This window comes from Dermacentor andersoni, chromosome 2 (genome assembly GCF_023375885.2).
Source record: "Dermacentor andersoni chromosome 2, qqDerAnde1_hic_scaffold, whole genome shotgun sequence".
NCBI classification, from domain to species: domain Eukaryota; kingdom Metazoa; phylum Arthropoda; class Arachnida; order Ixodida; family Ixodidae; genus Dermacentor; species Dermacentor andersoni.
Genome location: NC_092815.1, coordinates 75,663,228 through 75,675,710, shown reverse-complemented (window position 1 = coordinate 75,675,710; position 12,483 = coordinate 75,663,228). Strand labels below are relative to the sequence as shown.

At 41.5% G+C, this 12,483-nt stretch overlaps 1 protein-coding gene across 1 annotated transcript; it reads right to left on the bottom strand.

The window, feature by feature from the left end:
- Positions 1 to 883: 883 nt before the first annotated feature.
- LOC126541822 (metaxin-1) lies at positions 884 to 12,376 on the bottom strand. Its single transcript, XM_050188768.3, has 9 exons — positions 12,103 to 12,376; positions 11,941 to 12,001; positions 11,733 to 11,812; positions 11,557 to 11,649; positions 10,277 to 10,456; positions 9,631 to 9,707; positions 8,381 to 8,532; positions 6,745 to 6,881; positions 884 to 5,552 (listed from the first exon to the last, which is right to left on the bottom strand). Exons 1-9 carry the CDS (start codon positions 12,169 to 12,171, stop codon positions 5,481 to 5,483), a joined length of 921 nt encoding a protein of 306 aa, XP_050044725.1. The 5' UTR covers positions 12,172 to 12,376; the 3' UTR covers positions 884 to 5,480.
- Between the last annotated feature and the right edge of the window lie 107 nt (positions 12,377 to 12,483).

The window sequence follows — 12,483 nt, the reverse complement described above, 5'->3', positions numbered from 1 at the left end:
GTATCTGTTATTTACTGTTAAAAATGTTATCGCGATGTTATTGCAAGCTGCCATGCGACAGACAATTGAGAAGTTCTCCAGGCAATGTGTTCTCTGTGATTGCTTTGCACTCCCAATCTTGGATGCTAAGCCGTACAGGACATGGTGGTGAGCACAACAAAGGTTGGATGCCAGGCAATGTGTGACCTTTCTTCATTGTCTTGGGCTCTAGGCCACACCTCATTTTCGGCACTTTCATGATCGCTGGTTGTACACAGAAACAAAGCATTGCAGCAAAAATGTTTTCTTCCTAACTATCAGGCACGTGGTGGCACACACCGTGAAGTGCCTCTTGGGCATGGCGAGGAATTTTATTTCTGCGGTGCCATACTAGTGGATCCCACTTCAAGCTTTCGTAAAATGTGGCCATCTTGTTGGAAAAAGTGCATTTAAATCATTTTTGGCATTGGTTGTAGCTTCAGATGTCACAAATATGCCCACAATGCTCTTTGGAAATGCACACGCTGAAAGGCGTTTGTGTTCTTGTCAATACAGAGGATTTTAGTCTAAAACTCGTAACTGGCAACTCGCCTTATTCAACATATAAGAAATCTTCCAAAGACAACTAATCTGACGTTTCAAACATTTTAAGTAGTTCAGAGAATTAAAACTTGTGATTGCAACTTATGAAGGGGCATAGTTGCCTTTTATATCCATATTTAAATTTGCAAATTTGGGAACACTTTTCCAATACACACAAACCATCATTTTGTGCAGATGAGAGCAGATTACCGTGACAAATCAATAAAATAAAATATAATTTTTGTTTTTCACATTGCAACTTTTCCAAATTCACAGTTGGTTGGTGGGATCAGACTAATGACATGCTTAAGTGAAAATGACATTTAATGAAACATTTCCTTTATTTCTACATGCCTTTCAACATAACACATTGCTTCTCTGCAAGTGACCTAATAAAAACTAGGCACCTGAAGATCGGCATTTTGCACATTCTATTTGCGGCATAAGCAATAGTGCAATGAAAAACATTTTCTTATATTTTGCAATCACATTTACATATTGCAGGTGGCAGTAGTGCGCCAACAGTACAGCAATACAAGCTCGCTATATTGAAACATCGCAAAACTAATATCTCAATCCCCAGGGATATATGCCACTGAGCTGCCCCATGTGAAAGACTCAATTACTGCAAACAGCAGTTACGAGTTCTCTTGCAGCTCTTTTCCTTTAGCAGTTCACTTCTTTCAGGCTACTGCACAATCTTGTGCCTGGCGCTTTTGAAGAGCACACATCCGCAACCTGGCTGCCGTTTCTCAAGCTTTTACATTTTTCACTTTGATCAGCCAAGCAAAAAAAAAAAAAAAAAAGACTCCAGCTGCAACTATCCATTCTCAACTCCAATGGTGAGCATCTTATTTTTCCATACTGCACCGAACGAAAACCAGCACGAAGCTAGCCATACTTGGCCTCACACCCACTGTGCTGAAGCCTATTTTTACCCTACTGCACATCAGTCTGCACAGGCCAGAGAATCTGCTCGGCCAGGGATGGACATGCTCATCCCATTTCCTAGCTCACATTGTGGTTTACTGCAGCAGAAAGTAGGTGTCGAGTAGTGGGTGAGCCACTTGGCTTGAATATGCATAAGTGCATGGTTTGATTCCCCACATCAGTGAACAATATTAAAGTGAAGCTTTCTTTGCGAACCTTCCCGGAATGTTATCATTGTGGCTGCTGGTTGCTGCTGCTGTCTTGCCAAATAACTCGTACAAAAAAAAAAAAAAAGAATTACATGCCTGATGGAGGATCGAACCTCGGTCTTCCAGCACAGTAGCCTGATGCTCTAACCACTAGGCCACAAACACTTTTTTCTCTTTACATGTATTATAGGCCACAATTGCATACTACTGTGCCAACGCCAACAAGCTCTTTGAGAGCGGCATGTGTGTCACATGGCATAGCAAGGGCGCGCAAGAGCATATGCATGCATGGTAGTTTTCTTTATGCCAAAGACGCAGGAATTGAATTGACAAATTTACAACCTTTGATTCACTTTTTTATAAAAGCTTCCAAGATGTGCATTGGACCTGCATTTTATTTTCTTACATTGTATGAGAAAAACTCAAAATTCTTGCGTATGGATGGACACATTCAGCCTATTCCCCAGCTCATAACTGCTATTTGCAGTAAAATGGTCGAAATGAGTAGAGAGTCTAAATAGAACAATGTTTTCTAGTCAGCTGCACTTGCCACATTTAGAACGGTATTGGCCCAATCCTGTACCATTTGAAAATGACTAATTGTAGAACTGCATACGGACTGAAGCCTAACAAATGGTCAAAAGCTCACTGACATATGAAAGGCACATGAGATTGGTCGTGCGACTGCCAACACTGAAAAGCACTACAATCACCAAGTACAGTAAATCCTTCCGACACCAGAATTGCTTATCTGAAATGAAATATGGTCCTAATTGACAGTCTTAAAATGAACTACAGTAGACCTATAAGCTCAATTCTATGACTAGCCAACAGTACGAGAACCTTAATTTACCATCTATGGACTCGGAGTGCTTGCGTTCACTTGAATGTCAAGTAAGGTGGGCAGATTACCAGGATCCCTTCTTCATCTCGAAGAATAACAATTCTGGGATCTTATGTGCCAAGATCACAATATGATTATGAGGCAGTATGAATTTCAACCGCCTGAGGTTCTATAATGTGTGCCTAATGCATAGTGCACAGGCGTTTTATAATTTCATTCCCAGTGAAATGTGGCCATTTCTGCCAAGATCTGATCTTGTGCCTTTGAGTTTAGCAATGCTATACCCACTGTGCCACCACAGGGAGTTTATCTCAAAGAGTCTTTATAGTCGGTGCAGCTTTTGTACCAACATGAGAATTTACTTTGTCATCTCCTCATCAATGGAGCCAGAACTATAAGCTAATGAAAAAAGCCACAGAACTGCCTGAAGAAGTGCCAACGGTCCTCTGCTTTCAAATTCTCTACTTGGGCCACTGCAAGAAAGCCAAAAAAGGTCACTGCCGTACCACAATGTGTCTGGCCTCACTATATCACATGCTGATAGCTGTTTCAGAAGATTTCAGAAGACATGTGAGAAAACAGGCAAATTCCAAAGGCTCATCTGCAATAGGTGACAGCCTGTTACCAAGTTATGCTGCATCAGATCCAAACTGTTGAATTGCATTCCAGGGTTTTACTTGCCAAAACCACCATTTGATTATGAGGCATGCTGTAGTGGGGGACTACGAGTTAATTTTGACCATGAGGGGATCTTTAATGTGCCCCCAATGCATGGGACATGGGCGTTTTTGCATTTTGCCCCCATTAACATGTGGCCATGGTGGCCAGGATTTGATGCTGTGACCTCATACTTAGCAGCACAACACTATAACCGCTAAGCCACCACGGCGGTTCAGACCCAAACCACAAAGTGGGTCTAGTGGAAAAAGAAAGGATACAGATGGAAGGAAATAAAATGGGAAGGCGTGTCATGGCAGTTTACAATAAAAACATAGGGGTAAGCGTTTGCACTTGTGTGGCTATGTAAATTTGTATCCTTGAACCTGGTCAGAAATGTCAATAATCCATTTACCTAATAACACAGTGAAGTGTAGTTGTAGTGGATGCAACATAACAAGCTATGTTAGACACGAAAGTAAAAAATTAACGGCACTTCACAGAAATCCACACACTATTTGCATCCACTTTCTTAAAGAATAAGATAAAAAATATCCACTAAAATGCCAATAAAAATGCCACACGGCCAGTAAGAAGTGTTTTTTTTTTCTATGCTTATGTGTGTGTTCTGTTAACTTGTGTTGCATTAGGATGAATTTTTCACCTCACTACAGCTGCCTTAAGTGCCTCCTTGGGTTTAACAGAATACTGCTTAGAACAAAATATTGCTATTTCAATGAATTCAGTATAAATGAATGTTTGCCGAGTATGTCACTGCTATGTGACCTTTCCTTTAAACCTGCCCTATCCATGATCAAAAAGAAATGTTAATCTCGTAACCCTCCAAGTCACCAATGCTTCTCTGCTAGCAAATTCTAAAATTTGTCCACCTGCACAGTGTTGCCAGTTGCTTGCAAAGTTTGGTTAAAAAGCTAAGCACTAGTCCCTGGCACCAACAAAGAACACTAAAGAGGGAAAAACTATGTAGTTTCGAGCTGACTACAGTGCTGGATGCATCGTCAGCAAGTATGGAGTGGCACCCAAATATTGAGGTCCATCATGAATGATGTAGCTTCCACTTTAACACGTAAATATACCGTGAATACAACAGTACTTCATCTAGTGATATAGCCAGTGCATGTACAGTAAAAAGGTTTTATGTCTCGAAGACAACATCTTTTTGCTTCTAGTCAGCGGCAAAGCAGAGCAGCGGAATTGTTGTGCAGCACATCTATTTGGCCGTTTCTTCTCTGCAGTGCAAAGGCTAGAAGTAAATTTCACCGGTCTATTTTAAGATACTTTTCTTGCTCCATGTTGAAGATTTTCTTTTACACCAAGTTGACTCGAAGCAGGTTGACGTTTTCCTCCGCAAGCAACGCTCCATAGCATATCGCTATCTTTTTTGCTCTGCTGTTGAGAAACGGGTTTAAGTTCTCGAGCTTGGTATGTTCTCCAGCAGGTATAAACTTACAAAATCTGAGCACGTGGTCAAGGTTCAGGTAGCTGTTCCAAAACGATGGGTGGAGGTCACTATAAGTGTGAGTCAAACTACTAAAGCTTCAAGTTAATGCTTTTACTCAAATGAACCGACTTGCAATGCCCATCAAGGGGCAATTTAGCAATGCTGTCAAAAGAACTTCATTGCAGTGGATATAGCCAGCTGCTTGTGCATGGAGAGACAGCATATATATTTATGCTGCAACAACAAATTTTTCTGCCGTAACAGCAAAAAACTATTTTTGCTTTTTGAACATGAAACAGACAACATTATGTACAGCATCTAGTTTTTCATGTTGTGTTCAAGAGACATTAAGTTTTTCAAAATGGTCTCGTACCAATTCCAGTTAGCCTCCTCCACAGTTTACATTGCGAGTCGATGCTTGTAGTATTATGAACAGTTTTCTCTGTGTGCGTTAACTAGCAAGTTATCGCTCCTTGTTGCCTACACATCTGCACAAAAACAAGTTTCTTGCACTGTTTGTAGTTGGCATTAGCAAATACCTCTCGCTGGTGTGCTTCTGTGGATCAAATGAAGCCACATACTCTTAGGCATCGTTCCAAGGCAAACGTCTCCCCCCCCCCCCCCCCCCACACACACAAAAATTATCTGTGCCTCTTGCATGCTGCAGTGTCTCTTCAAAAGCATTGCAGGTCTTTGCTGTCAGGTTGCAGTATGCTGAACTGATGCTCGACAAGTCATCTGCAATGCAAAACTGCACCAGGATCCTGCACAGTGCTGAACACCACTGCACTATGTGATGCACTTCGTGAGAGTACTGTCAATCTGAAGCACGTTTCGTTGCCTTGTCTCTACTGTCCATGGGCGGTGGTTCTTCTTCCGTATACTCGACCTGAAAGAAATTCCAGGCACTTGAGTGCAAGCCGTAATTTTTTGCCAGTGAGCTTGCAAAAGGCTGGTACTTGAAAACAAACATGGATTCCAAGATTTGTGATTTTATCTCTGAAATTCCCTGCTAAATTTTGCGAGTACAACATTTATAAAACTCTTCATTCTCCTGTTAGTTGAGAATTGCTATGTTCATAAACAACTCAAAGAAGTAATGACTTGGGTGTTGTCATAACACACAAGAAAGCATAGCATGTACTGGTAACATAGCCCAAGTATACATACAATATGATGTGACAAGAATGGTCAAGTAGTGAAAACTTAACTTCAATAAGAAATGTATGTGCCCCACCTGCAAACATAAAGCAAGTATTAAGAAATGGAACATTGCAGGTCCTCACAGTAGCCTTTTCTAGCAACAGACCTTTATTTTCACTTAATTCTTGTTCTGATTGCAAGTGTTTCATGGTTAATGAAGACGCATAAATTGTTCAAGCCCCCTTACAATAAGTCACGGACAGAGTAAAAATTGCCAGTATCATTTCTTTTTTATTTTGTTGTAGCACACTAGACTACTGATCTTGTTTTGGTCAAAGGGCCCCTCACCAGGCCCCATCACAAATTTTGGTTATACATACACTGTAAGCTGTAAAACGCTAAGAAGTATTTCTCCGAAATAATTTTTTAAGTTGGTTCATTATTGGACGAGATAAAACACATTAACTGTCCTGTTAACGTGCCACCAGGAGGCGAGCGCCGCTGACAATGGAGGCACTGTCTCTCTCTTGACATAACCTTCTGAAGTAGTGTTCCATTCTTGTCTTCTTCCATACTGGAGCTGAGAGACATGGAACTCCACCTTCCACACTGGATGACTAGCTACGGTTAGTGACGAAACATGCATGGCGAAGAAGCATTTGTATATGTGACCGTGAGTCTTTGGCTGGGAGTGGGGCTGCCTCGAGGAGAAGGCATGCAATGTTTGGTTTGAAATTTCGGTTTTTTGCAGCATGTAGCGCCATAAGTTAAAGCATGGCAGTTAAAGCAACTGAAACAGTAATTGACAAGTGTTGTGGTTGCGCTGCTTCTACACAAGTTGGTTACACTTCACTTATGTTAAAACTTCCAGAAACCTAAACACTCAATCAAAAGCAGCTTATTTATCTCCTGATTTCATAAACATGTTTTGTACTTACTTGCACAAGCCCTGACAGCAGAGCATACGAAAGCATGGCAACTGTGGCCACACCGACTGATATCAGTGAGTTGAGCCATGAGAAGGAAAACTCCTCTGTCGACACCTTTGAGGCTCCAGAGTCTCCGCTACCGGTATCTGCAAAAGAATGAAGCAAGCGTCACCTGTAACCATATGATGCTTATTGCAAATTGAGCACAAAATATTTTCCCTCTGAGGTTTCATTTTGCAGTAGTAAATTTAATGGCTTTCAAATTTTACGTGATGCAACAATAATCACTGATGTATTATCAGCAACCCGCCACAAACAATAATCCCTAACTCAATGATGAGAGGGAGGAAAAAAAAAGGTTCTTTTGACGTGCACTAAACTGTAGCAGCATGTTAGCACTGTGGACACACATAATTTATTGTGATTCCATGACATGCATGGAATTAAAGTGGCTGCTGACAACATATAAAACGAAATCACGATTGCCCAGTGCCTCGATGGAGGGGGTGTCTCCAGACATTAAGGTGTAGCTTCTGCTCACTAGTTTGCTCAGTGACTGCACAACTGACAAAGGAGTGTCATAAGCGGTAGTGATCTTGTTTGTGGATGCTGACACTGGCTTGCACTGGCTACACTGGTCAAACTCCAGCATGAGCAAGACTGATCGGAAAGACCCACATGGTATAAAAAGAACCAAAAGACCCTTCTTGTGTTGTCTGCTCCGTTCCAACACCTATTGTTCCATATCAACATGCATAATGTTCACAACAGAACATTTATTCATAAAGCTGAAATAGCTTTATAATATTAGTGATATTATAAAGCATGGACTTTCCTGTGGAATAATTTCTGTCTATGGTTCCAAGTAGGTTAGCTTGAGAAACTTGTCAAGCGAACAGAAGAAGCAAACAGAGGCGGCACAATAAAACTGCTCATGTTGTTCCATGTGTATGCATTCAAATCTGCCTGCGTTCTAACAAGAGTTACCAAGTGGGTTGAAAGTCTGTACCGGGTTAGCTGTGTTTTCCTTATACAGCTGCAACCTGGTGTGACGCACGGTAGCACAAAATCAAGGCAGTTGGCCCACCATGTAAATGGTTGGCATTAAGGATGCTGCAAGATACTGTAGTTGCACACATACCTATAATGTGATGACAAGTACTGTGGAAACAAACACAAGTGCATAAACACACAAAATTACACTGCAGTTATAACATGCCTTGAGTCTGCATGCAGTAACCACAGCTAATAACTTAAGTATAGGACTAGCAGATACTTGTAAAACAGATGCTCATAAGCTGTTCATTCATTGTATCTATAATTTCTGCTTAGCTCTTTCATTTACTGCTCATGGGTATTGGAACCTTGCAAAGAGGTGCGCTCTTGACGACCTCGCTTGACTGCCACCAGTACAGCCTGCTGCATGACATTTTGTGGTGTCTGAAGAAGTCAACTTATGAAATAGTGAACATGGGCTCTAGGGTTGGCTTTTCTTTAATGGCTGAGATGCTTAGCGGCCGAGCCTGCTACATAAAAACAAAATAAGTATCTCAAGGGAATCATGCAAATGTATCACCTGCTAAGATGTAAATCGAGGTGACAAATGAATGGCGCTGCCTATAAGCAATGATGCAGAAGAACCCACCCTTGACAGAGAAGTACCGCTGCATAATTCTGGTAACAAATGCTGCCAGGTTGTCACATGCCTTGAGGTGGTTCTGCAAGGCGCAGCTTGGAAATGGTGCACGCAGCAAAGGCGCCAGGTGGGCAAACACGATGGCATCCAATGAAGTGGGGCTGGAATAGCATTGGCACAAGTTGGCAAATTCATGCACTTGGTAGCTTGTTAAAGTTAAGTTTTATACCAGAAGCTTGAAAATCATAATTGGCATTGCCAAAACACGAAACGTTTCTCATAATGGGAGAAAATATGCTACTGCAAGGGAAAAAGAGGAATTTTTTGTGGTGCCTCAAATGCATTTTTTTTCACGGTTACTCATTTGGGCTTTCCAGTCTTTAGCCAAAGGATGTTCTTGCCGATATATTTAATTGCTGTGAAGTATGTACTATATATATAAAAGTAAAGTTGCACACGTGGCCAGGAAGCAAACAAATGAAAAAAGCACAAAGCAAAACTATCCTGTTCATTATCCTGTTCTGTATTGCATTGTGTGATTTATAGAATTGATTGCATAAGTTCAAGGCACACATCACGGCTCTGTGCAAAAATCACTGGAACTGCTTACATGGCAAAAGATCCATAAAGTTTATGTAAAGTCCCTGATGTAAGCAGTCAGAGTTGCATGTCATTTCTTTTTTTACTTATTCTACACCGATTTTTTGCAATATATATTGCCTGTTTAGGAAAACTATCAGAAGGGTAGTTACATGTTACAATGATTTCATTTACTTGCAAGTTTTTTTTCAGGTGTGGCAGTACCTTTTGTGGCCATACTTGGGTGAAGTGCTCAGTATAAGTATTAAGTGACAGCTCCACAAAAGTGCTGAATTCTCACACATTTCGTGTAAAGCAAAACAGTACAAAATTGCACTGGCTGCATATTTTAGTGTGGGCTCAAAATCTCAATTCTACACTTTGTGCTGTAGAAATATATGCTTTCTCACAGGCCCTGTGCCATGTAAACTTTTGAAGCCAATACTACAGCCTAGTAGTTCTGAAATACACATAACACAATATATGGCATACTGCCTTACTCCTTTTCTTAATTCTTGCATAGATGAGATACCACAGCCCTTGCTGATAAGAGTATTAAAGTTTTCCAACGCTGGAAACCAAAGGCGTTTGAAAACTACAAATTATGGAACACTTATGAGCTAACTTAAAATATTCCGCAAGGCTTTCTTTCTGGTGCACTTGGCAAACAAGTCACTCACCTCTGGCCAAAGAAAAATTGTTCTTTTCCAAGCCGCTGAGATAGTGTGGTCATGCACTCTTGTGCTTCCTTGAAAAGCTGAAAGGAATCATTCACATTACTTCCAACAGTATTAGAAGCCCAAAGAAAAATATATGGGTGCATGACTATGAACAAACCTGAAACTCATTCTTCTTAAAAGACTTCTGTTGAGAGACAAATCCACTTCAAGCATAAAGTAATCTACAGTATCACTTTCCAGAGAAAGCCATGGCAGTATGGCAAAGCACAGCAACACAAGGAAGTGCACCAAGGTATTACTTGTGTGTCTTACTATTAAAAGTTACCTAAATTTGCCAGGTTATCAAAACAACAACTTTTAAAGATGAAAATCAGAGTGCTTCTTGCAATGACTAATGCATGAACACTGATGTGCATTCATGTAAACCATGAACAGTTTTAATGACAAAAGTTCACTGTGGGGGCACGTGTGTCACTATGCACAACTTTACAAGCTTATTTACAAATAAATTTGAACTATACGGAATAGCAATATGCTTGTTTCTATCAATGAGAAACATGACTTTTTGACCTGCATTGTGATACCACTGTGTGTTATGATTGGTTCTCAGTTCCTTTAAAGTTGACAGTTAAGAATGTACACTAACCGCAATTTGTGCCTGGTCGCCTTCAAGGTCAAAACCCTGCAGCTTTGAGTTGAGGGCAGCAGTGGCAGCACGTTGCATCTGCCCAGGGATTATGTAGTTAAAGGGAAAGCCCAGCGCCTTAGCGTACCAGGGCCTTGTCAGCTCCACATAGTTCTGGGCATCGACCCACCACTGGTAAAGCTGGAATGGAAGAAGGCATTTGCTTTGAAGCTAGCATGAAGTTCCAAGAAGTAGCACTGGCTTTTATTTATACTTCTCAGGCAAAGGAGGTTGAAATCACCATTTATGAGGCCATTGTACAATAAAACATAACGAGGGAGCATGTAGACAAATGGAACATAGTGCTATGTGCATTTTCAAGCTATTTGTAAGGTGCTGCATTTTGCTCCCAAAAGCATGATGTGCACAGTTATATGTATATAGCACTAAAAGCTGGCACCCCTAGTCACTAACCTTGGACTACATGTGTGAGCTAGTGGTGGGCCTTGGTGAGTGTAGATAGAGGTGCAATAAATGTGATAGTATGTGCATGTACAGATTCATCCGTGCTGATATATACAGAGTCTGATCCAGCAGAGACAAACCTAGGACATGGTGTCGGAAGTGGCTCTGCATGCAAATTAGCAAGTACATATAACACATAGCGCATCACCTTTCAACACTCGTAGCATACAGCAGTTACAAGTTTGTCACAAGATTTTAGCCAACCGGTTACAAGTACAATAATTGCAGAATGAAATAACTTACCGAGCTAAATGTTGAGCATAAAGTGTGAAAAATGCAAGAAAAGGGTAACGTATGCAGACATGGACACGAGAGAAGAGAAGTGAACACGAACGGCATTCATGTTGCCCACTCCACTTCTCTTGTGTCTGCACGCCTTACCCTTTTTTGCATTATGAATCCTTACCAACTAGCCCAGCTTTCTGTTGTTCTGAGTGTGTAAAACTCAGCTAATTCCAGAAAAATTAAGGCTCAATATTTCACATTTTATCACATACCTTCCCATTCAATGTCTCTTGATTTGATTGTATGGTTCTTTAGTACAAATTTGTGTAGGCCTATGCCAATATCTTTATAGCTTTTTTTGCACCCTGCCCACTTATGTAATACCACAATGTAGCCCTTAACGGAAATTTAAATGACAGTGGCAATCTTAGTGACATGTTAAATTTCTTATGATGTACGTGATCCATGCATGAAGCAATAAGAACCATGTGAGACACAAAATATATGCCACATGCAAATTCTTCACATCCTAGAGAACAAGTTACACGTACCAAAGCGGGCTTGAGTTTTTGTCTTAGCATGGCAATGTAAGCCTTTGCATCTGAGGCTTGTTGTGGCGTCATCTGCACATCCGCGCTATAATTCTGTAATAGAAAAAGAGAGAGAGAAAAAAAGGCAGGGGAGATAAATGCACTATGCTCCGTAACTATTATTCCGTGTTTCCTGCCTGTTTTCGGAGGTAGGCCACGACATCTTGAAACTTGGTGAGCTTCGTCTCGGGTCCATGCCGCATCACGGGCAACGATCCTGCAACGCGATTTCGTCATAACGATGGTAGCCAGCAAGGCGAATTTCCAGAACACAAGTTCATCGCTTCGGACAAGAGCAGGAATTAGTCGCAAGCAAAGCAATTTTTGCCAGCGGTGCTTACGTACCGAACCACGGTCGACGGACTTCTCTAGTTTTCAGTGGCGCCCCGGAAAATTTTGCGTATGCCTGCGCAGAAAGAAACAAAGAAATTAGCACATTGTAAGCAGCAAAATTTCTGCACACAGCGCGTACGTGAAGTTCGATTGGGACAGATGCGAATGAATTACCAAGACTTCCAGGCACGCAGTGTCGATGCTGGGCAGCCCCCAGTCACCTTTCCAGATATACACCTCCATCGCATCGGCTACGTGAGCAACTTAAGCGTAAGCAACTGCACCGATACAGTAAGTAGGAGCACACGCTTCCATAATCACGTTTGCTCGCTAGAAAGGACAGGATAGCATACTATACAGCACCGCCCGGCAACGCTACTCAAATGACTCAAACAGCTCGCCGGAGCAGCCGGAGCACAGTACCAGCGGAGTGCGTGCGTATGTTTGTGCTGACCTCGATGTCGTTCCGGTCGCTAGATGCAAGAGCAGCCCGTGAGCGTACGAGTCGGCGCTTATTCTCAAAACAAAAAGTTAAACTTTTCTTAAAGTTAAAAC